Source organism: Somniosus microcephalus, chromosome 16, assembly GCF_052327205.1.
Source record: "Somniosus microcephalus isolate GS21.2 chromosome 16, FLI_Smic_1.0, whole genome shotgun sequence".
NCBI classification, from domain to species: Eukaryota; Metazoa; Chordata; class Chondrichthyes; order Squaliformes; family Somniosidae; genus Somniosus; species Somniosus microcephalus.
In genome coordinates this window covers 60,872,350-60,896,853 of record NC_141002.1, presented here as the reverse complement: position 1 = coordinate 60,896,853, position 24,504 = coordinate 60,872,350, and the positions used below count along the sequence as shown (strand labels likewise).

General features: G+C 46.4%; 1 protein-coding gene across 5 annotated transcripts in view; it reads left to right on the top strand.

Moving 5' to 3' along the window:
• LOC147106218 (dedicator of cytokinesis protein 4-like) overlaps positions 1-24,504 on the top strand; it is a 398,161-nt gene that overhangs the window by 281,264 nt on the left and 92,393 nt on the right. For all 5 annotated transcript variants that reach the window (XM_086009128.1, XM_086009130.1, XM_086009127.1 and 2 more), the window contains exons 32-35: positions 7,079-7,164; positions 17,984-18,079; positions 18,492-18,552; positions 21,335-21,428. In XM_086009128.1, coding sequence (XP_085865254.1) covers positions 7,079-7,164; positions 17,984-18,079; positions 18,492-18,552; positions 21,335-21,428 — 337 coding nt within the window. The remainder of the gene's footprint in view (positions 1-7,078; positions 7,165-17,983; positions 18,080-18,491; positions 18,553-21,334; positions 21,429-24,504) is intronic.

Below are 24,504 nucleotides of genomic sequence, written 5' to 3'. Positions count from 1 at the left end.
ACACCAATAGTCCCGCAATCCTTATCACCGCCTTATTGTCACCATCCGATTGTCTTCCTTCAGTCCAGCCATCATAGAATGGTCACAGCACAAAAGGAAGCCATTCGGCCCATCGAGCCCATGCCAGCTCTCTGCAAGAGCACTTCAGCTAGTCCCACACCCCCGCCCTTTCCCCGTAGCCCTGCAAATTTTTTTCCTTCAGGTACTTATTGATGCGCTATCAATAACACAAAAGACTGAGATTAAGTGAGTAATTAACAGGCTTTTATTAACAAGAGAATGAAGGTGTGCCTCGAGTGGGCGACCGGTCCAGAATACAAAGGGGCTGTGGAGCAGTCACCTTTATACCTGGATTCGTGGGAGGAGTCAGCCCAGGCATGTACACAGTGGAATACAAACAGTGGTTTACCACATTCACCCCTTGTTGAAAATTGAGTCCGGCGGGGTGAAGTGTATTAAAAGTTAGTGTATTGGAGTCTCTCCGGAGGTGTTGTCTGCCGCTGTGATCGACGTGGCGACGGCAGGGGTAGTGAAGCTTCCGGCGTCGAGTCCCGCGTAGGCTGGGGCACTGGTGTGTAGTCCTCGTAGATGTCGAGCGGGTCGCGGGGCCCAGGCCTGCCGTCTGCTGGGGCTGGATATCGGATCGTGGGGGGGTGTGGTAGTGGGTAGTGGGTTACTGCGGCCCCCGAGGGTGCGAGGTCTCTTATGGAGACTGTGTCTTCCCGCCCGTCCGGGTACGCAATGTAAGCATACTGGGGGTTGGCGTGGAGGAGGTCGACCCTCTCGACCAGGGGGTCCGTTTTATGGGTCCTCACGTGTCTTCTCAGTAGGACCGGCCCTGGGGACGTCAGCCATGGCGGTAGCGATGTCCCCGATGTGGACTTCCTTGGGAAGACAAACATTTTCTCATGAGGGGTGGCATTAGTGGCAGTGCAGAGCAGTGACCGAATAGAGTGGAGCGCATCGGGGAGCACATCCTGCCAGCGGGAGGTCGGAAGGCCCCTAGACTTTAAGGCTAGCAGGGCAGCCTTCCAAACTGTCGCATTCTCTCTTTCCACCTGTCCGTTCCCCCGGGGGTTGTAACTGGTGGTCCTGCTTGTGGCAATACCCCTAGCTAGCAGGTACTGGCGGAGTTCGTCGCTCATAAATGATGAGCCCCGGTCGCTATGGATATAGCTGGGGAAACCGAACAGGGTGAAGAGGTCGTTCAGACATTTAATGACCGTGGCACTGGTCATGTCCGGGCAGGGGATGGCGAACGGGAAACGGGAGTACTCATCAATAATATTGAGGAAGTACACATTGCGGTCGGAGGAGGGGAGAGGCCCTTTAAAATCAACGCTCAGGCGCTCGAAGGGGCGAGTGGCTTTTATCAGGTGAGCCCTGTCTGGTCTATAAAAGTGCGGTTTGCACTCAGCGCAGACTTGGCAGTTCCTGGTCATGGTCCTGACCTCCTCAATGGAGTAAGGCAGGTTGCGGGCCTTGATGAAGTGGAAGAACCTGGTGACCCCCGGGTGGCAGAGGTCATTGTGGAGGGCCCGCAGTCTATCGATCTGCGCGCTGGCGCAGGTGCCACGCGATAGAGCATCCGGGGGTTCATTGAGCTTCCCGGGCCGGTACAAGATCTCGTAATTGTAGGTGGAAAGTTCGATTCTCCACCTCAAGATCTTGTCGTTTTTAATTTTGCCCCTCTGCTTGTTGTTAAACATGAAAGCAACTGAACACTGGTCAGTGAGCAGGGTAAATCGTTTTCCGGCCAGGTAGTGCCTCCAATGACGCACAGCCTCCACAATAGCCTGGGCCTCCTTCTCAACGGCGGAGTGTCTGGTGTCCAGGCCCTGGAGGGTTTGTGAAAAGAAGGCCACGGGTCTCCCCGCCTGATTGAGGGTAGCGGCCAGGGCAAAGTCGGACGCGTCGCTTTCCACCTGGAAGGGGATGGATTCGTCCACTGCGTGCATGGTGGCTTTGGCAATGTCTTCCTTGATACGGTGGAAGGCTAAGCGGGCCTCTGCCGTCACGGGAAAAGAGGTGGACTTGATCAGCGGACGGGCCTTGTCCGCATAGTAGGGGACCCACTGGGCGTAATAAGAGGAAAAACCCTAGGCACCTCTTCAGGGCCTTGAGGCAGTGGGGCAGTGGGAGTTCCATAAGGGGACGCATCCGGTCGGGGTCGGGGCCGATGACTCCGTGTTCCACAACACAGCCAAGGATGGCGAGGCGGGTTGTGCGGAATATGCACTTCTCCTTGTTATACGTCAGGTTGAGGAGTTTGGCGGTGCAGAGGAATTTTTCGAGGTTTGCGTCATGGTCCTGCAAGTCATGGCCGCAGATGGTCACATTGTCCAGATATGGGAAAGTGGCCTGCAATGCATTTTGATCGACCATCCGGTCCATCTCCCTTTGGAAGACGGAGACCCCGTTGGTGACGCCAAAGGGAACCCTAAGGAAGTGATAGAGGCGGCCGTTTGCCTCAAAGGCAGTATACTGGCGGTCCTCAGGGCGGATAGGGAGCTGGTGGTACGCTGATTTCAGGTCAATGGTCGAGAAGACGCGGTACTGTGCGATCTGGTTGACCATATCAGCTATGCGGGGGAGTGGGTAAGCGTCCAGCAGGGTGTAGCGATTTATTGTCTGGCTGTAGTCGATGACCAGGCGCTGCTTCTCGCCGGTCTTAACGACCACAACCTGGGCTCGCCAGGGGCTGGTGCTGCCCTCAATAATCCCTTCCTTCAGGAGCCGCTCCACTTCGGTTTTAATGAAAACCCTGTCCCCAGCACTGTATCGCCTGCTCTTTGTGGCGATAGGCTTGCAGTCGGGGGTGAGGTTAGCAAACAGTGGCGGGGGGGTGACTCTGAGTGTGGAGAGGTTGCACCTGGTGCACGGCAGGCAATTTGGAAGCTGCTGGCTGCGGACTGTGAGTGGGGGGAGGGGTCCACCGTACGCCATCGTAACACTTTTAAGGTGGCACTGAAAATCTAACCCCAGTAGAACGGCAGCGCAGAGGTCGGGCAGGACCAGAAGTTTAAAATTATTGTACACAGTCCCGTCCACTACGAGTGTCACCACGCAGTAGCCGCCAATGTCCGCCGACTGGGACTTGGCCATAGAAATCCGCTGGTGCGCAGGCAGGACTGGGAGAGAGCAACGCCGCACCGTGTCGGGGTGGATGAAGCTCTCCGTGCTCCCAGAGTCAAAAAGGCAGATTGTTTCGTGACCATTTACCTTAATGTCCATTGTGGAACTGGCCAGCTGGTGCGGTCTCGCTTCGTCCAGTGTAACGGAGGCCAGCGTAGGGGTCGGTGTGTCGCTGCGGGTATCAGATGAGGCGGTGTTGGGGGCCTGCTGCGTCCCGGCTGTCGTCCAAGATGGCGGCGTCCATGATCCCCATGTGGCTGGAGGCGTCCAAAATGGCTGCTGTTCCGGTGGTTCGCACATGGCCGGGGAGGCCCAAGATGGCAGCCCGCACGGCCCACACGCGGCGCTGCTGGGGTTCGGGGTGGCTTTGGCCCTGCAGACGCTGGCGTAGTGTCCCTTCTTCCCGCAGCCCGAGCAGATTGCATTTTTCGCCGGGCAGCGCGCTCTGGGGTGTTTGGCCTAGCCACAGAAGTAGCATTTCTGGCCTTGGGACACTGCTGTCTGGCCTTGGGACACTGCTGCGGTAGTTGGGCCGTGGCTGGGGTGGCACGGCGCTATGAGACGGTCCTACCGTGTCCCAGGCTGTCGTTCCCCGTGGCATCCACGGTGCAGAGGAGTAGGCATCCATGCCCCGGTAGGCTGCGTCCAATGATAGTGCAAGTTCAGAGGCCTTGTTGAGGTCGAGGTCACTCTGCTCCAACAGTCGCTGTCGGGTGTAGTTGGACCTGTGGCCCGCTACAAAAGCGTCCCGGATAAGTTCCTCTGTGTACACGGCGGCCTTTACATCCTTACAACCACAGGCCCGGCCAAGCACAGACAGTGCCTGAAGGTATTCCTCGGTCGATTCCCCAGGTTGTTGTTTACGACTCCCCAGGAGGTGCCTGGCGTACACTTCGTTCACTGGGCGCGTGTACTGGTCCTTGAGCTTGATAGCATCCGCGTACGAGGTCGCGTCTTGGATGACCGAGTACACTCGGTGGTTCACTTTGGAGGTCAGGACATCCAGTTTGTCCTCGTCCGATTTGACCGTTTCAGCGGAGGCAATCAGGAATTTTTCAAAGCACCTCAGCCAGTGAGTAAACTTGGTGGATGCGTCCGCCTCCCGATGGTCTAAGTCTCGGCATGCTGGTGTGAGGATCTTCTCCATTATAAAATCTTGTTAATAAAATTGATGCGCTATCAATAACTCAAAAGACTGAGATTAGGCGAGTAATTAACAGGCTTTTATTAACAAGAGAATGAAGGTGTGCCTCGAGTGGTCGACCGGTCCAGAATACAAAGGGGCTGTGGAGCAGTCACCTTTATACCTGGATTCGTGGGAGGAGTCAGCCGAGGCATGTACACAGTGGAATACAAACAGTGGTTTACCACACTTATGCAATTCCCTTTTGAAAGGCACGATTGAGTCTGCCTCCACCACCCTTTCAGGCAGTGCATTCCAGATCATAACCACTCGCTGCATAAAAAGGTTTTTCCTCATGCCACCTTTGGTTCTTCTGCCAATCACCTTAAATCTGTGTCCCCTGGTTCACGACCCTTCTGCCAATAGGAACAGTTTCTCTCTATCTACTCTGTCTAGATCCATCATGGTTTTGAACACCTCTATCAAATCTCCTCTCAACCTTCTCTGCTCTAAGGAGAACAACCCCAGCTCCTCTTGTCTATCCATGTAACTGAAGTCCCTCATCACTGGAACCATTCGTTATGGGTCTTGGCCTCACTTCACTACAAATATAAACCTCAACACCAAATTCAGAACAAAAACATTTTTTAAACAACTGAATTCCATTTGTACCTAATAATAATTAACGGAAATAATTATGAATCACTCTTGTGCAAGCCCTCAGTGCCTGTCCTCTGTGCTTGTTTACTTATCCTAGTGCTCCTATGAACTATTTCCCCATTGGTTACAGCTAGGGAGGTGGAAGGCTGCTGAGCTTACATTGAGGACACATCAGATGGCTGTGGTGGGTGACCACGAGCAGCTGTGGGCATCTCAGTGTGGGCTGGGGCAGTCTGGCCCAGCTGGCTGTGTGGCACTAAAAAAGCCACTAGCGGAGTGGGTGGTAGAGGAGCAGATATGCTGTCATCTTCAGAGAGGACAGCAACTGTCTCTCTCATGGAGCCAAGCCTACTCTTCTGGGGGGGTGTGCCTCAGTACTCCTACTGCTCTGCGCAAGCACAGAGTGCAGGAGTGATGTGACACTCTGGAAGCCTATGTCAGCACTGACCCCCAAAGCCAAGATGGCAGCTGTCTAAGCTACCATGGCACTAGTATTACCTGTCAGCAGAGACGCCGTCATGGTGGACACCATATGTCGTGTTCATGGAGCTGGGCAAATGTTCTATGTTGGATAGAATGGTCTTCATGCTCTGCGCGAAGCCATGACACAAGTTGAAGCTGGATTCCTTCATGCTCTGAGCCATTATGTGCATGCTCGTTCAGGCTGCACAGTGCACTTAGCTTTTCCTGATGTATGTCCGTCAGCCTTCTATGGTACCCTGGGCCCTTGAAGTCTGCTCCTGAGTCCTCTGTAGCAAAGTTAGTGTGCGATCTTGCCCTCTGGCGAGCTGGCATCTGCGGCATTCTACCCCTCTGCCCAAGCTCCTGCCCACTTGTGCCTAGTGATTAGCCAACGATGAAGACCCCTCCTCTAGTCTAGTCTCAAGTACACATGGTACCAATATTTGAGCTGGTCAGATAAAGTGAAGTTGGATCTCCAGGAAGGCTGGCTTCCTCTTCCTGAAGTGTCAGAGGTATCTTCACATATTCAGCACTTGAAATGAGAGAGGGACAAGGGTTAGCATTTGAGGTGAGGGGAGAGCTGAGGGAGAAGTGGCTGGTGAAAGTAGTTGCAGTTTGTTATACAGAGTGTGTATGTTGAGATAGAATCAAGAAGGTAAAAGGAGGATAAGGTGTGCAAACCCCCTGCGCGATGTCTCCTCCAGCGTTGCCACTCAGCACAGCAATGAGTCTCGCCCTGCCCGTGATGGCCAGCAAGCTTTCTTCCATGGGGGAAGAGGAGGTGCAGGTGGACTCGGACTCCTCTGGTCGTAGCCTCCAGGTGGAGGTTTTGTGCTACCTTGTCCTACAAGAAGGGAGTGTGTTGATGAGAGCCTTGTTGTTTAGAGAAGGTGCCTGTCATAGTCAAATAGTTGGTATGCAGTGCGTAAGATGTGAGGTGTGGGGAAGTGAGGGTTGCGATAGTGGTGAGTGTGTGAGTATGAGGAGAAGGAGATGGTGAAGTGTGGTGCAGTGGCTATAGAAGAGTGACAGGAAGTGGGGAAGGGGAGTATTGTGAATAGTGAGGCCAAAGGTGTGAGTAGCGAGTAAGGAACTAGTATTCTTACCATGACAAATCTGGTGAGGTTATTGAACATTTTCCGGCATTGCAGCCTTGTCCTGGGAGCTAAGCTTTTGGCATTGACATCTTTTGTGACCTCTTGCCACTTCAGGTGGAAATGTTGCTTTCTGCCCCCAAGGGGGTGGGGGGAACAGGATCTTCCTGGTCCTGTCCACACCTGGACCACGGCTTCCAAAGCAGCATCAGAGAACCTGGGGGCCCAATCTGCATGACTTGCAGCCATTGCTCTCCTTACATAGGTTCCCTGCTGCAGGCAGCCAGAGTCCATGTCCCCTTTAAGAGGTACTAGTTGCCTTTAATAGGCATGCAGCCAATGAGTAGCGCTGGCTGCAAGCCTGAGTTATTATAATGAGCGGGCAGCACCTATTTCACCTTCTACGACGGGAACAGGTGTGTGCAGCCTGCACCCCATCCCTTGCATGCCTGTTTTCAGGCGCAATTGAATTTCTAGGCCACGTCTTGCCAGTTCACGTGAAAGTGCTGCTGAGAGCTCGAAATGTACAAAATATATATATCTATGTACAAATCAGTCGGGAGATTAATTAATGAATGAGCTTACTCAATACATGTATTCTCAGGTGGAGGCAAAACTGATAGACAAATTGGACAGCTTGATGTCAGAAGGCAAAGGTGATGAAACTTACCGAGAGCTTTTCAACAGCATGTGAGTCATAACCTTATTTTACTGCTTTTGATTGCATGCTGAGGTGTAATGGTCTATTTACTGCATATTTTACTGTTTACACCTCAAAACAAATTTCAGTGGAGTCCAGGTTCCTCAGTGGGTAAATGCACATGATTGTGTGGCACTGAAATATACAGACCAGAAACAACCATGGTTTGATCCCTGTTGGGGCCTCAGCTATTTACAATCTATATCAATGACCTAGATGAAGAGACTGAGTGTAATGTATCCAAGGTTGCTGGTGATACAAAGCTAGGTGGGACAGTAAGCTGTGAGGAGAACAGTCTGCCCAGGGATATAGATGGACTAAGTGAACGGGCAGTGAGATGACAAATGGAGTATAATGTAGGGAAATGTGAGGTTATTGACTTTGGTAGGAAGAATAGAAAAACAGAATATTTTTTAAATGGTGAGAAACTTTTAAATGTTGGTGTTGAGAGAGATTTGGGTGCCCTCATGCAAGAAACACAGAAAGCTAGTATGCAAATACAACAAGCAATAAGGAAGAAAAAATGGCACGTTGGCCTTTATTGCAAGGGGGTTGGAGTATAAGAGTGAGGAAGTCTTGCTACAATTGTACAGGGCCTTGGTGAGACCACACCTGGAGTACTGTGCACAGCTTTGGTCTCTTTATCTAAGGAAGGATATACTTGCCTTGGAGGCGGTGCAACGAAGGTTCACTAGATTGATTACTGGGATGAGAGGGCTGTCCTATGATGAGAGATTGTGTAGAATGGGCCTATACTCTCTGGAGTTTAGAAGAATGAGCGGTGATCTCATTGAAACATACAAGATTCTGAGGGCGATTGACAGGGTAGATGCTGAGAGGTTGTTTCCCCTGGCTGGAATGACTCGAACTAGGGGACATAGTCTCAGGATAAGGGGTGGGCCATTTAAAAACTGAGATGAGGAGGAATTTCTTCACTCAGAGGGTTGTGAATCTTTGGAATTCTCTGCCCCAGAGGGTTGTGGATGCTGAGCCTTTGAGTATATTCAAGGCTGAGATAGATAGATGTTTGGACTCTAGGGGAATCGAGGGATATAGAGATCGGGCGGGAAAGTAGAGTTGAGGTCGATGATCAGCCATGATCTTATTGAATGGTGGAGCAGGCGCTTATGCAAAATAGGTGGTTGCAAAGTGGCAGTCCATTCTATACGTGGGCTACCACTTCGCTATCGCCCAATTTTTACACCCCGCCCAAGATGAATTTCACCTCCAGTAAGTAGAAGAAACTTGTATTTATAACAACACCTGTGGGTTGACGGGTATCAGAGAGGATTCATTTTCCCACCCCCAATTACATGAGTTTCATTTTTATCCCTAGCCTCCTTGATACAGTTCATTTATTTAAAGTACCATTTCCCTTTTCAATGGTCTCAGCAATTCCTATAAGTGGACCTTGTCTCTTCTGATTAGGAAGCTGTTGATTTTATGCAGTCTGCTGTTAGACGTCATTTGCTCAGGACTGACAGTTACCTGAATTGCAAGTTTTCAGCCACCTTGGTATACAGAATATCAAAATAACAACTGACTGTTTTTACAAGCTGGAATACTTCAAGTGCATTTTTATATTTTAAAACACAAAGGCAGCACAATTAGGATTATGCTTAGGCAGTACGAGACAGTAAAATAATGATAAATAACTACTGTATAGTTCATAAGGGGTTAATGCTGCTTTGAACCTTCCGGCACCTCCACAGGCAGCTTATGCATTTGAGATGATGAATGCCTCGCCAGCAGACGTCTGAAGGTTAGTCCCAGGAGATGGGTTGCAGTTGGCAACAGGGCGGGGGTAATGATCACCATGACTGCAGAGTCAGGGGAGCACTCCTGCCCGACACTGGCCCACTCATGGCTGTCCAATTTCGTGCTGGGACCTAAGACGGGTATTAGGCCCAATATTTACATACGAAAGGGGCCTATCTCCTCTACACAGCACCTGTTTCAGCTGGCCAACAGGAATGCCAGAAAGATTTCCCAACCTGATTGTGGGTTGGACATTTTTTTGAGGCGTCCTTCAGGTGCAGGGCATTGGTCCCGAAATTGGGCCTTGTTCTCGTAATATGGGTGCAACAAGGTCCAATTACTCCCCCAATCTTTTACAAATAGTGTGCATTTTAGATTGTAATGTCAGTAGAAATTCCAGCAGCTCAGCTACACACAAAACATCGTCACATCTGTAGGTGCAGAAGAAGCACCACTACAAAGTCAACAGCTGGTAACACGTGGATTCATCAACTAGCATTGTAAGCTGTCATGGGAATTTTAGCTGAGCTAGAACCAGTTATCGTGGATTTAAAGAAATAGGAGATAGATCGACTTTGATTACATTAGGTTTTAAACATATACAGTGTCCCTGACGACCATGTGTGCGGGAAATGCATCCAGCTGCAGCTACTTGTAGACCGCATTGCAGCGCTCGAGCTGCGGGTGGATGAATTTTGGAGCATGCGCGATGCTGAGAGGCTCGTGGATAGCACGTTTAGCGAGTTGTTCACGCCTCAGGGTAGGGCAGCACAGGGGGTGACCATCAGGCGGAGCAACAAAGGCAGGCAGGTAGTGCAGGGAACCCCTGCGGACATCCCCCTTTCAAACAAGTACCGCTTTGGATACTGTTGAGGGGGATGACTCACCAGGGGAAGGCAGCAGCAGCCAACTTCCTGGCACTGGGGGTGCTCCTGCTGCCCAGGAAGGGGGGAAAAAGAGTGGGAGAGCAATAGTGGTAGGGGATTCTATAGTAAGGGGAACAGATAGGCGTTTCTGTGGCCGTAGACGTGAATCCAGGATGGTTTGTTGCCTCCCTGGTGCCAGGGTCAAGGATGTCACTGAGCGGCTGCAGGGCATTCTGGAGGGGGAGGGTGAACAGCCAGTGGTCGTGGTCCACATTGGTACCAACGACATAGGTAAAAAGAGGGATGAGGTCCTGCAGCAAGAATTTAGGGAGCTAGGTGAAGGATTAAAGAGCAGGACCTCAAGGGTTGTAATCTCTGGATTACTCCCGGTGCCACGTGCTAGTGAGTATAGGAATAGGAAGATAGAACAGATGAATGCGTGGCTAAAGGGATGGTGCAGGGGGGAGGGCTTTAGTTTCCTGGATCACTGGGTCTGCTTCTGGGAAAGGTGGGACTTGTACAAGTCGGACGGTTTACACCTGAACCAGAGGGGAACCAATATCCTTGCGGGGAGGTTTGCTAGCACTGCTGGGGGGGGTTTAAACTAACTTGGCAGGGGGATGGGGTACAGAGTGGAGCTATAGTAGGGGGTGATTTACAGCCAAATACAGAGGGAAAAACAAGTCAGCTGGGAAGGCAGAGCAAATATGTGAAGGCAAAAGAGAATATGGCAGGGCTGGAAGGCATTTATTTTAATGCAAGGAGTCTTGCAAATAAGGTGGATGAACTGAAGTTGTTGTTGAACACATGGGAGTACAATATTGTTGCTATCACGGAGACATGGTTGAGGGAGGGTCAGGACTGGCAGCTCAATATTCCGGGGTATAGAATCTTCAGGCGAGACAGAGGGGGGTGTAAAAGGGGAGGGGGTGTTGCAATATTAATTAAGGAGTCAATTACTGCTGTAAGGAGGGATGATATATTAGCGGGTTCCTCTAATGAGGCCATATGGGTAGCTTAAAAACAAAAAGGGGGCAAGCACTTTGCTGGGAGTGTACTATAGGCCCCCAAACAGTCAGGGGGAGATAGAGGAACAGATATGTAGGCAAATCTCAGAGAAAAGTGCGAAAATAATAGGGTAATAATAGTGGGGGATTTCAACTTCCCCAATATAAATTGGGATAGTCAGAGTGTGAAAGGCTTAGAGGGTGCAGAATTCTTAAAGTGCATCCAGGAGAGCTTTTTGAGCCAACATGTAGAAAGTCCTACAAGAGAGGGGGCGGTACTGGACCTAATTCTGGGGAATGTAGCCGGGCAAGTGGTGGAAGTGTCAGTAGGAGAGCATTTTGGCGACAGTGACCATAATTCGGTGAGATTTAAGGTGGTCATGGAAAAAGACAAAGACGGCCTGGAAATAAGGGTTCTAAATTGGGGGAGGGCCGATTTTAATATGATAAGGCAGGATCTGGCCAAAGTGGACTGGGAGCAGCTACTTATAGGAAAATCCACATCAAAACAGTGGGAGACTTTCAGAAGGGAAATAGAGAGAGTACAACGCCAACATGTTCCTGTAAAGGTCAAGGGTGGGACCAACAAGCAAAGGGAACCTTGGATGACAAGGTATATACAAAAATGCATTAGAAATAAAAGGGGGGCTTTTGGCAGTTACAAAAGACTAAAGACGGAAGAAGCCCGAGAGGAGTATAAAAAGTGCAGGGGCATACTTAAAAAAGAAATTAGGAGATCAAGGAGGGGCCATGAAATAACACTGGCGAGCAAAATAAAGGAAAATCCTAAGATGTTTTATAAGTATATTAAGGGCAAGAGGATAACCAGGGAAAGGGTAGGGCCCATTAGGGACCAAAGTGGCAAGCTGTGTGTAGAGCCAGATGATGTAGGCGGGGTTTTAAATGAATTTTTTGCATCTGTGTTCACTATGGAGAAAGACGATGCAGACATAGAAATCGGGCAAGGGGACTGTGACATACTTGAACATATTAGCATCGAGAGGGAGGAAGTGCTCGCGGTTTTAGCAGGCCAAAAAGTGGATAAATCCCCAGGCCCGGACGAGATGTATCCCAGGCTGCTGTGGGAGGCAAAGGAGGAGATTGCAGGGGCTCTGACACAAATTTTCAGAACCTCTCTGGCCACAGGGGATGTACCAGAGGACTGGAGAACAGCTAACGTAGTACCATTATTCAAGAAGGGTAGCAGGGATAAACCAGGGAATTACAGGCCAGTGAGCCTAACATCTGTGGTAGGGAAATTATTGGAAAAAATTCTGAGGGACAAAATCAGTCTCCACTTGGAGAGGCAAGGATTAATCGGGGATAGTCAGCATGGCTTTGTCAAGGGTAAATCATGTCAGACAAATCTGATTGAATTTTTCGAGGGGGTGACTAGGGGGGGTGGATGAGGGAAATGCTGTGGATGTGGTTTACATGGACTTCAGTAAAGCTTTTGACAAAGTCCCGCATAGGAGACTGGTCAAGAAGGTAAGAGCCCATGGGATCCAGGGTGCCTTGGCGCGTTTGATCCTAAACTGGCTGAGTGGCAGGAGGCAGAGGGTGATGGTCGAAGGTTGCTTTTGTGACTGGAAGCCTGTGTCCAGTGGGGTACCTCAGGGATCGGTGCTGGGTCCCTTGTTGTTTGTGATCTACATAAATGACTTGGATGAGAATGTAAAAGGTATGATCAGTAAGTTCGCAGACGACACGAAAATTGGTGGGGTGGTAAATTGCGAGGAGGAAAGCCTCAGGCTACAGGATGATATAAATGGGTTGGTCACATGGGCGGAAAAGTGGCAAATGGAATTTAACCCTGAAAAGTGTGAGGTGATGCATTTTGGACGGACAAATAAGGTAAGGGAATACACAATGAGTGGTAGGACCCTTGGAAGTACAGAGGGTCAGAGGGACCTTGGTGTACATGTACATAGATCCCTGAAGGCAGCGGAACAGGTAGATAAGGTGGTTAAAAAGGCATATGGGATACTTGCCTTCATTAGCCGAGGCATGGAATATAAGAGCAGGGAGGTTATGATGGAGCTGTACAAAACGCTGGTGAGGCCACAGCTGGAGTACTGTGTGCAGTTCTGGTCGCCTCACTATAGGAAGGATGTGATTGCTTTGGAGAGGGTGCAGAGAAGATTCACCAGGATGTTACCTGGGATGGAGCGCCTCAGCTATGAAGAGAGGCTGGACAGGCTGGAGTTGTTTTCCTTGGAGCAAAGAAGGCTGAGGGGGGACCTGATTGAGGTGTACAAAATGATGAGGGGCATAGATAGGGTAGATAAAGAGGAACTTTTCCCCTTAGTAGGGGGGTCAATAACAAGGGGGCATAGATTCAGGGTAAGGGGCAGGAGATTTAGAGGGGATTTGAGGAGGAACTTTTTCACCCAGAGGGTGGTTGGAATGTGGAACTCAATGCCTGAAAGGGTGGTAGAGGCAGGAACCCTCACAACATTCAAGAAGCATTTGGATGAGCACTTGAAATGCCATTGCATACAAGGCTATGGACCAAATGCTGGAAAATGGGATTAGACTGGACAGGGATGGATGGGCGGCGTGGACACGATGGGCCGAAGGGCCTCTTTCTGTGCTGTAAAACTCTATGACTCTAAATGCTGAATAAAATATATTTTTATTTTCATTATGCTGCCTATGATGAAGAGTCTAAGTTGACCTCCAGCAATAAAGCAGCTCAGATGAGTGTGTCTCCACAGTGCCGCAGCTGAGAGTGTAACTCAGTAATGAGGGAACTCAAACCTGGTTCTTCCCACAAGATTATTACCTGCAGAGGAAGACCTTTTGTAAAGTGGAGACAACTGAAGGGGTCAATATCAATTAAGTCTGAAAGTAGCTCCAATCAAGGTGTTTTACAATGATTATTGAATGACAACTATGGGAGTTGCTGTTAGCTGCATGAGTGATTTCAAAAATTAAATCACTATATGACCTATCATTTTATATTCATTATATTACAATATTCTCCCATGCAATAAGAAAAGATGGCATTAGTTGGGCCTTGACCTATTCCTTTCATTGACAATTATGTTCGTGCCACTTGCTGCTGTTGCTCTGATCTTGATAATTTCATTAACTATATTTCCAATTCCGACCAATCCCTCACCTTTGCATGGTCCCTTTCTGACTTTTCCCTTGCCTTCATGTATTTCTCTCTCTCCATCTCCAGCAGTGGACTTTACACAGACATCTATTAAAAACCCACTGATTCCCACAACTATCTGAATTATGCTTCTTCACACTCCACATACAGTAAGACTTCATCTCTCTCCCCCAGTTTTTCCATCTCAGTGGCATCTGGTTTGTTGACTCTGGTTTCTAAACCAGAACTTCTGAAGTGTCCTCCTTTTCCCTCCACCAAGGTTCTCCCAAACCCCAGCAGTGGTTAATAGGTTCCCAGACCATGTTGACCTATTTCCCATGCCTCTGCTCTCCTCCCCTCCTTTCTGCACAACAGCAACAGAGCCCTCCTTTTCCTCACTTTTGCCCCACTACCCTCCTGAATCATCAGATCATTTTCTGCCATCTCCAACATGATCCCACCACCAAGTACATTTTCTCCTCCCCTCCTCTTGCTGCTTTCCTGATGGATAGATCCTTCCTGCTACCATTCACACTTCCAGCTGCCATTCCCCTTGCACTTTTCTCGTACAATCACAGCAGATGCAACACCTGTTTACTCATCTCTTCCCACAATCCTATGCAGAGCCCCAAACACTCCTCGTGTGAAAGAGTAATTAATGTGTACTTCTTCCAATATAGTACACTGCCTTCACAAGCTCACAGGGTAATTGTGGACAAGGCAAGCCATTTAACCCTATTTAGAATGTCCTTAATGTCTCCCCATTGCCACACTCAATTGGTTCTTAAATTATTCTTAATAGATTCCAGAGTTTTTGTCTATACCACTGTACATCCGGAAGTCTATTCCATGTGTTGATCGCTCTGTGTGAAAGAAAACTTCCTGATATTAGTTTTAAATTGGCCTTTTACAAACTAAAGATGTAACTAACCCCTTGTTACTCTCTGGACTTCATTTAAAGTCATTTCCAGACTTGCCTTTTCATTCCATTTACAATCTTCTATACCCCCAGCCCCACGGGAGTGGCAGTGGCATGATAAGAGCCATACTTCTTGCCCTCCTTCAGGAGGTCAGAACGTCTGCTCCCTCGCCACCACCTCCACCCCCGCCCCCCCCAGCCAACACTCACCATACTGCCAGCAAATCAGCTGGGCTAGACTGCTCCGGCAGCAGCCTGCTGCTGGGTCCTCACAGCTCGACCACCCAGAAGTCACTGACCATGAGCATCCCAAGGTCCCAATATGAGAAACCACAGCAGTCCACCAACTTTGCTAAGGCCACTGGGGAGGCACCTTGTCGGAGCAGTAGAGTTTAAGACATCTTCGTAGAAGAAAACACCATGGGTTGACCTTTAGGTGAGAAATGAATGGAAGGCAAATTTAAGTTTGCCATTAAATTTATTACCTTTATCACATTTGGCACTTTGATCTGCACTGTAGTTTCATAGCTTCTTGGTCTGCATTGTCAGTATGTCATTGCTACAGAAGTTGGCTGAATGGTTTTAATGTTCTTTAATAGAGGGTTAAGGGGATAGTGAAGGAGGTAACGAATGCAGAGGGGCTTTGTGTAAGCTCTGAGGGCAGGGCAATGCACAGGCCAGTGAAATTGTTGAGCAACAAACTCATCCCTCACAGTTGTTGCAAGGCCTGAGGCGGCCCACCAGCTGCTTCCTTGGCTTCCCCCTCGTCGTCCTTGTCAAAGGAGGACTGCTGCTTCTGTGTCTCCTCCAACTGCAAGGCTTCGGCATGCTGAGGTTGTGCAGGATACAGCACACCACTATGATGTGGGAAACTCTTTGTGGGGCATATTGTAGGGAGCCCCCAGACCTGTCAAAACACCTGTACTTCTGCTTGGGCATCCCTATGGTAGTTCCATGGCTTTAATTATACCTGTGTTGCTCGGGCATGGTGAGGTTTCGGAGGGGTGGAATGAGCCATGACTGTTGGGGGTATCCGTTTCCATACTGCCACACTCCTGAAAGGGTCGAATATTGGGGAATAGTAGACTGTCACAGGATAAATGCATTGTGACAGCGCCAGTGTTCTGGTGCCCTGATGGCAACGTGTATGCAATCCACGACACCCTGGATGCAGGGGAAGTCGGCCACTGCTGCAAATCCCTGAGCTTTCTCATGTTGACTGTTGAGATCAATGAGGAAGGTGATGCACTGGCAAGCCCTGGTGAATTTGCTTAATGCAGGTGTGCGCTGCAGACTGGGAGATGTCACCTTGTAGGAGACTGGAAGAAGCCAATGACATCGGAAATAAGGGCTGTGATGACTTTAAGAGTCACTGGTAAAGCATGATCCCCTGGCTCAGCAGACAGCAAATCCTGCTACAGGAGTCTGCAGAGGTCTGCGGCAGTCATCCTGGAGAAGCACAGCCTCCTGAGGCACTGTTCTTCAGATCAATCCAAGAAAGTGGCTCTTTGCCTGTGTGCTGGATATGACCTCCTACAAGCAGCCCTCCTCAACTTCTGTCTTCCAATAGGCCCAGATGCTCCTGCTGCTCTCCTTCCTGCTTTAGCTGTTCCTCCAAATTAAATTAGCAATAATAGCATTCATAATAAGCAGATAGAGCTTATGGAGGGTAATAAGGTAAAACAAATGTGCGAAAGAAGCGATCTGGAAGCTGGAAACTCCCCGGGCAATCCAAACTGCACAATGGCACACAAATCCTATGATCCAATTACCTGCAGGTGAGTGCCCCATTAAATAGTGCTTCAGTGGCTCAGTGAGGGCCTGGCTGCAAACTACTGCACGTCGGCTGCTGCTGTGGGGCAGTCTGGCCCAGTTGAACTGCTGGCACTATGGCAGATATTGGTTGAAGAGGTGGCAAAGGAGCAGACATTCTGACGTCCTGAAGGAGGGCAGCACGTATGGTTCCCATACCGCGGGCGCCTCAACCAACTTTGCAAATTGCGCGGTTAAAATGGCGATGGGTAGAAGCGCGTCGGGAACACAGCGGTAAGTACTCTACCGCTATTTTAACCGCCTCATTCCCATCGGGTGGGCAGAGTTAAAATTGGGTCTTTAATTTTGGCTGGTAGCAGTTATCGAACCAAGTCGCGAAAAAACAATTTTTGCTTTCAACTTAAACTGTGTAAAAAAATTTTTTAAAAACTCAATAATAATCGCTGAGCAATTTCTTGGTTAATCTGTACATTGTCCCTTTTTTAATTATTACCCAAGCATTTTAACCTGGCAAGAGATCTTTTTGAAAATGGACTAGAAAATGGGAATAAATAGCACATTTTCATTAACTAAGGCAGGTTCAGTATATTTTCACAGATTTCGCAGTAGGAAACAATATGCCATCTCTTATGTAATGTCCAGTATCAAGGTATTTTCTGATATTAGGGGAAAATGTAGAGTGTTTGAAAAATCTATTTTAACCTAGATTGATATTTAAACAATTAATGGTTTATTTTAAATACTCCCACCGTGCAATTTGTGTCGCAATCATTTTAAAAGTAAATTTGTCTTTGGTTAAAAGAATTTCTAGGGTTAACATTAATACCTGAACAGTTCCTCAACTGGCTGTCCATTTTGCTCCATTGTGATTTGATAGACTTATATTTAATGAATTGTTAAAGTAAATTCTCACGTCAACCATATAAAAGTGGTATATTCCTACTGCATATTTACTTTTCCCATAGCAATTATGCTAATTTTACTTTTTTTTAAAAAGAGAGCCAGTTATAATGACAAAATAAGCAAAGAAGGTTGTAGCCATGACAACGTACTTTTGACGCAGACTGCTGCTGAGGAGAATCTGTCGCTATTGCTTCTTTCATGGATAATGTAAAAATTCATTTGTTTTGCCAATGCTTCCTGGATCTAGAATTCCACTTTTTGGGCCTTACCCTAGGTAAGATATTACTACAATTATATTTTACAGTGTTTATTGTGATACAATATAACTAGTGAAATACAAACGACTGGTGTAACCTATTACTGAAATAATTACTACTGTGTATTGTGAGGCATCAACGAAATGTGGATCAGGGCTCGTGGTTGCAATGCACTTGTTTCAGATAAACCAGGTCAGAACACTGACAAATTCCTTTCTATCTGCAGCCTGCTGAAGAAAATTGAGAGAGAAACCTGGCGAGAAAGTGGTATTTCTCTAGTAGCAACTGTAACTCGCCTAATGGAAAGGTTGTTGGATTACAGGTGAGGTTTGAGAGCTTTTGTTTTCTCTGCTGGTTCAAAAATTGGAAGGTATAATAAAATTGGTTTTTTTTAAAATTTGAACAGCAATTTATAATCTTAACCGATTTGTGTATTTATGTAAGTAATATGCAGGAGCTGCAATTTGTACAATTTTACACTGTGTATCATTTTACTGGTTTCTACCTCACAGATGTACGACTCGTGAATTCTTGTTGTGTTTCATCGATACCTATCATATAGTTAATAAAACATGTTTGGCACTTTTTTTTAAATTTTGAGTAAGAGTTATAGTCGCATATTTTTCCATTGAGTAAAACAATTTCCCCGATGAGCATGAACGTCTTTTTGATATGTTAAGAGCTGCAGGGGACACTGGCAATGTGAATAAACTGTAATTGTTTTCCATTTGCAGAGACTGCATGAAAGTGGCAGAGGTTGATGGCAAAAAGATTGGCTGTACAGTTAGCCTGTTGGTCAGTATCTATTTAATTCCCCTGTTCAATCCAAAAGAGACAGTTCTTGAATATATCACCCATCTACCAATATCCTGGAATGTTAAAGGACGTTTGTACCACTTCCAGTTATAAATTCAATTTGGTGGAGCAGTCTTTTAGCGTATCAACGTGGGGCATCATGGAGAGATGTAATGTGGGTTTAAGCTCACGATTCACTATACTACCGAATTTCTGATCTCCACAACATCACAATGGATAAATACCAAGTTGAGATCTGGTGGTTAGCCACAGTGAAGGAAATGGTGCTTTAGAGCAGCTAGTTCAGGGAGAAGACTGCCTGGCACAGCTGATGTCAATCCTGGGGAGATCAGGGGAATAGGATGAAAATGAAAACAAGGGTTTTCCTTAACTCTTGAGTGCCACAGATGAGTTATCTTGTCCAGATGTGGTGCTGCTTCTGCAGAAGACATAACTCATCCTGTAGTAGCACTTGGTTTGTTGCTTTCAAATGTTGGCCTGTGAAAACTTGAACCTCCTGGGTCCTGTTAGCTGAAAAGCCAGCATTTGAAGTTGGCTTTCAACCAACTGGAGATCCCACCTCCAGAATGGATGATGTGGCCCAGAAAAAAAGTGGTAAATAAGAATCTTGGAATTCTTTTCTTAAGGGAACAATGTGTGGAGATGGGGTATACACCCTGTATTTAGTTAGAAATGAAAGCTAAATTTAAAAAAAAATGAAGAAAAAATGGTCAGGCAAATGTAATATATTCAACTGGTTTTTAAACTTCAAATTGTTTTCTCTTTTTTGCAGTATAGGGTTAATATTAAGAAAGATAATCCTGACATTTGAGTAGCCTTATTATGGTAATGTTAGAGTTTATTTCATCATCACAGTATACAAGCTGCACAGTTTATATAATAAAAAAAAAAAAAAAAAAAAAAATTTTTTTTAAATGTTCCAACCCAGAAGCTTGTCGGCACTCTAGGGATGAAATAAAGAAAAAACATTATATATTATCCCTTGTTTGTTCCGCTCCTCGAGCTGTTTGCACCATCCCTTGTACCTCCTCTGTTTTGAGAAAGAACCTATGTGTGGGCCAATCAACAGCAGATGCACTGGATAAGCTTAAAAAAAAGTGTGGATTCACTGCTGTATGGGCACATGATTCATTTGCATGGCTTGTTATTTTGTGCCAATGTGCCAAACCATCTTTGTTGATGATTTACCATAGTTTTTATGTTTGCCTGATCCAGTGTAGCACTTTGTCAGTCTGACGTACTTAAACCACATTCCAGTGTCATCGGGGGCACTATTTTTGTGGCCTTATCCCTATGTGTTACTTCCCTATAGTGAGAGAGGCTAAAATACCAGTGGAAACTTGGCAATTATTCAAATCTGTGTTCTTTACATTACAGACCACATCCACCCCAAAACAAAATAAGAATGTAATAAAATAGTGTTGGTACATTGGAACATTGCATTTTTACTCCAAGGATCTGGGTTTGAATCGACTCCAGACTGATGGGATGAGTCTCGTCTCTCTTCCGGCTATAATGATCCTGTGTGAAATGAATCTGCCAGTCTCAACCCAGTCCATGGCACAAAAGTGCCCACAATTGGGCACCAATTTGACAGTCCTGTTAGGGAAGCGAGCAGGAAGACCAATGTGAGAAATGCAAATGTTCGTGTTGCACTGGAGATGCTCTGAGGTTAGAGTGAACACATATTGTTGGAGGAGAGTAGAGGGAACTTCACTCTGCACCTGGCTGGTGTTTCCCTGGGGAATCTCTGATTGTGCCTAAAATGGAAACTATATCCACAAATGAGCCACAACCTTCACAAGCAGAAAAACGTAGTTTGCTGCCCCCCCCCCCCGCCCCCACAAGAATATATAGCCCTTTGCGGATCAGATACTTTATTCTCACTGATCAGTTTCTTCTAGCGTGATTTTTAAAGCTCAGGGTTACACTTCACAGTTGTACTTAGATCATGCCTTCTATATGATTTTTCCCTGAATTATTATTTTCAGCAACAATGCAGCAGCTTCTGATAGTAAGCTTATTTTTGTGCTCAGTCCCACAACCACTGGGGAATTTCAAAACTATGTATTGACCTGGATCTGGTCAGTCGAGAAAGACAGGAGAAGTTATAAATAACGTTCTACATCTCTTTTTAATCAAAAAGTTATCCTTACATCAAGTTGGTATTGAGGCAAAGAAAAATGTACATTAGGAGGGGCTGCATCACTCTAGCACTAAACCATAGCCAAAGGCCTGATATTTTAACAGTGGCGAATGTGTTTCTGAATATTCTCTCCCCCATTCAGGAATTAGTTTTGTTTTCCTTATTCATTTAATACATCAGAATGTTCATTACATAGAATTATATAGAATATTAGGTGTTCATGTTACAGACATTGGGATGTTACACAATGGAATTTTGAGAGTGCCACATAGATTATTGATCCTTTGAAGAGATTCTTTGACTATTTAAATACTGTCATATTAAGAATATCCAGTCAGTCTATTATGTTTTCCAACTTCTAGATAATGTTAGCATTAGAAAATGTACAAAAGATAGTTATTGTTATGATGTTTAATGACAGACAATGTTAATATTTTGGCTAAATTTTATTTAGTATTTGAAAGGTTGGATTATACAGAAACAGACAACTATGCTGATAGAAAGAAAGGTTTATATGTGGGAGTCTAGATTCTTGTGTGCAAGTTTATATTGAATAAAATATTAAACTTTACTATACAAACATTTTCTAGTAACTAATTTCCAATTGATTTTCAGAATTTTTACAAAACAGAAATAAATAAAGAAGAAATGTACATCCGTTACATACATAAGCTGTATGATTTGCACTTAAAGGCACAAAACTTCACAGGTATGTCATGGTTTAATATTGAAATTATACCTACTTCTCTATTTGCACAGTAGTTTTAGTTGAGGTCTCTAGGTTAAGGGTGAAAAAGTAATAATTTTTTTCATGTGGTAGTCACCAAGGGAGAATACTTTGTTTGACTATGCCTTTTATGTGGGGAAAAATGGAACCCAGTGACTGCCAGGCCTGAAAAGGTTACTTTTCTTCCTATATTAAGGGCTCTATATAAATGTATGCCGTTGTTGTTTTCATTATGTTTTAGCTTTAGTTTTTAGTCAACAGTTGCATCTGGTGAGCTTGAATTTGTTTTAAGATGATTCATTCCTCTTGAGCCATCTTACCTGTTTTTAAATGAAGTGATTGAGCCTTGCCTTCTTATTTGAGAGTGTTCATGGCACATCCTTCTCTGAAGTGGCAGATGAAAACCCACACTGCGACTTGCACTTACGTAGAACCTCACCTGTAGCAAAACTTCCTAAGATGCTTAAATGGTGGGGGGTGGGTAAAGGGAGACAAGAGAATCGGACTCTGAGCAGCGATTGGGGCGTCGGGAATGTGGGATGGGATAAAGACAGCAGAGTTCTGGAAAAGTTGAAGCCTTTGTAGGTAGGAGCTTGGGAAGCTGGCAAGGTGCTTATTGGAGAAGTCAAACCTGGAGGTGGGAAAGACCTGGATGAAGGTTTTAAACAGGTTGAAGTGGAGGCAGATGGGTGATATTGCAGAGGTAGAAATAGATATTCTTGGTGATGAACTAGGTGTAGTTCTTGAAGCTCAACTCCTCAAGGGTCAAGTAGAACACTGAGGCATCAATATTAACTCCCCCCGCCCCCCCCCCCCCTATATGATGGGTGGGAGAGGGTCAGGAGGCGGGGGTTAAAAATGTTAAAACGGGGAATGCGCACCCAACCCGTTGGGTAAGCGGCCTTTGCCATTTTTACGTTGCAGGGTTTCATGACGTGTGAGTGTCCCGCCATCAAGAGGCAGGGCACTTCATTGACATTAACATATTTAAATCAAACTCCCACAGTGCAATTGGGAGCTTGATTTAAATTTAACAGTTGCCAAGGGCTCGGGATTGGCAGTAAATTGGAGGCGGTAGCTGCTGGCTCAAAAAGGTGAGCACTTTTTACAGCACTCATTGTGGGCCAGGAGAAGCAGGAGTGCTCCCCCTTGCTCCTCAAGGAAGACTTTGGCCTCCCCTCTGCCATTTGCGGCCTCTCTCCCACCACCCGCCCCCCCCCCCCCGCCACAATCTGCGACCCCGATCTCCCACTCCCTCCTGCGATGCCCCTTTCTCTATTCCCCCACCCCTGCACCGCAATCACTCCCTCCCATGATGGCCTCTCTTCTACCCCCTCCACCCCCACCAAGCCCTGATCTCTCGCACCCTTGCCCCTCCTTATTGCCGATATGTCCCCTTGGGGCTGGCTGCCGAGTGGGAAACGGAAGAAAAAAATTGAGGTCCTGCCGTTAAATTCGGCACGACCTTGGCATCCTCGGTCTTGCTTGGTTTTCCCCATGCTACTGTGCTCCCCTGCACTCTCTCTGCCTCCCCGTAAATTTGGGGGCTTTAAGTTCTGCACTGTTGGGTTCAGCTTGAGGAAGCAGTCAGGAAAGGGAGTGGTTCATTCATGACTGAATATTGTACAGTTCATCAACAGTCATGGAGCCAAGGCTGGTTGGAAAAAGGTAAATTTGGATGCTGTCAGCCTAGATGTGGAAGCTGATCCATGCTTTTGGCTAATGTCACTGAAAGGCAGCATGTTGATGAGGAAAAGGACAGGGCACATGATGGAACTTTGGGAGCATATGACTAGACGAGCAAAGGACAAGAAGAGAAGGCATTGCAGGAAATGTACTGGCTTCACTGGGGCAGTTAGGAGTGAAACCATGAAAGAACTTTGTCAATATAGTTGGCCACGGTGGAGGATGGAGTGGCCTGCCATATTGATGATCGCAGTATGTCAAAGAAGGTAAGGAGGGTTAATATGCTGTCATCACAGTTACACAAGGTATCATGGATGACTTTGACCCAGATAGTCTTGTTCTGGACAGGATAGAAATGAGACTGAAGAAATTCGAACAGGAAAGGGTGACACAGGTGGATGAGATGTTGCATAGTGATGACGCTTTTGCAGACATTGAAGAGGAACAGAAGGTTAGAATTGGTGTAGTATTTGGAGAGTACAGAGCTGGGCATTTAATAAGAGGATAATGACAGCAGTTGATGTGACAACACATATTTTTGGTTGCAAGCCTGCAGGGCAACAATATTTTCATGGCCTGATGATTTGGTTGCAGATTATATTTATGAGTTGTTGATGCATTGACACCAAAGTCCTTTAACCTGCTAAGAATACACACAATGCATTGTGGAGCATTTACTCCAAAGAAACTGTTGACCACCCCATGGATTAGACCCTATTAAAACACATGAATTAGAAAATAACTGCATTTTATTCTAATGTTTATATCACTGAAAGGTAGAAGCTTATTTCTACAGCACTTTCTATGGTTGCATTTAGAAATATATTTGGAACTTTATCAGAAGATTTGCTACATTTTTTTTGTTGTGCATGATTTTGACTGCCTTCAAAGCCTCTACATATGTCAGCAAAATTGAAAGGTTATTATAAACATTTTTCAAAGGAGCACAATGAGGTACCATTTCCTGGCCACCTCTCCCATCCGAAGAGGATTTCTACAAGCAACACCATAGAGCAAACCAATATCTGTTCAACTATAAACCATACACATTTTTGCACTTCCTGCACATGCTTAATAATGTCTCTGTATTTGTGAAAAAGCCCCCGACAGGCTCATTAACTGAAGTATGTGTTTGAGTTCGGTTTTTTAAAAATGATGTAATTTAACATGGGAATAGATAATGTATTTCAAAAGATTAATGTTGGGTTTGTTTTATTAAAAATGAACAATATTCATTTATTATTTTAAATACCAGGCAGGATGTTATAAATTTTGTTTGGCTGAAAGGGACTAAGTCATGCATTCCCTATTCCACTCAGTCAGAAGGGTGGTTTCTTGTTAAATTAATAATCCAAAATCATATGACGACACA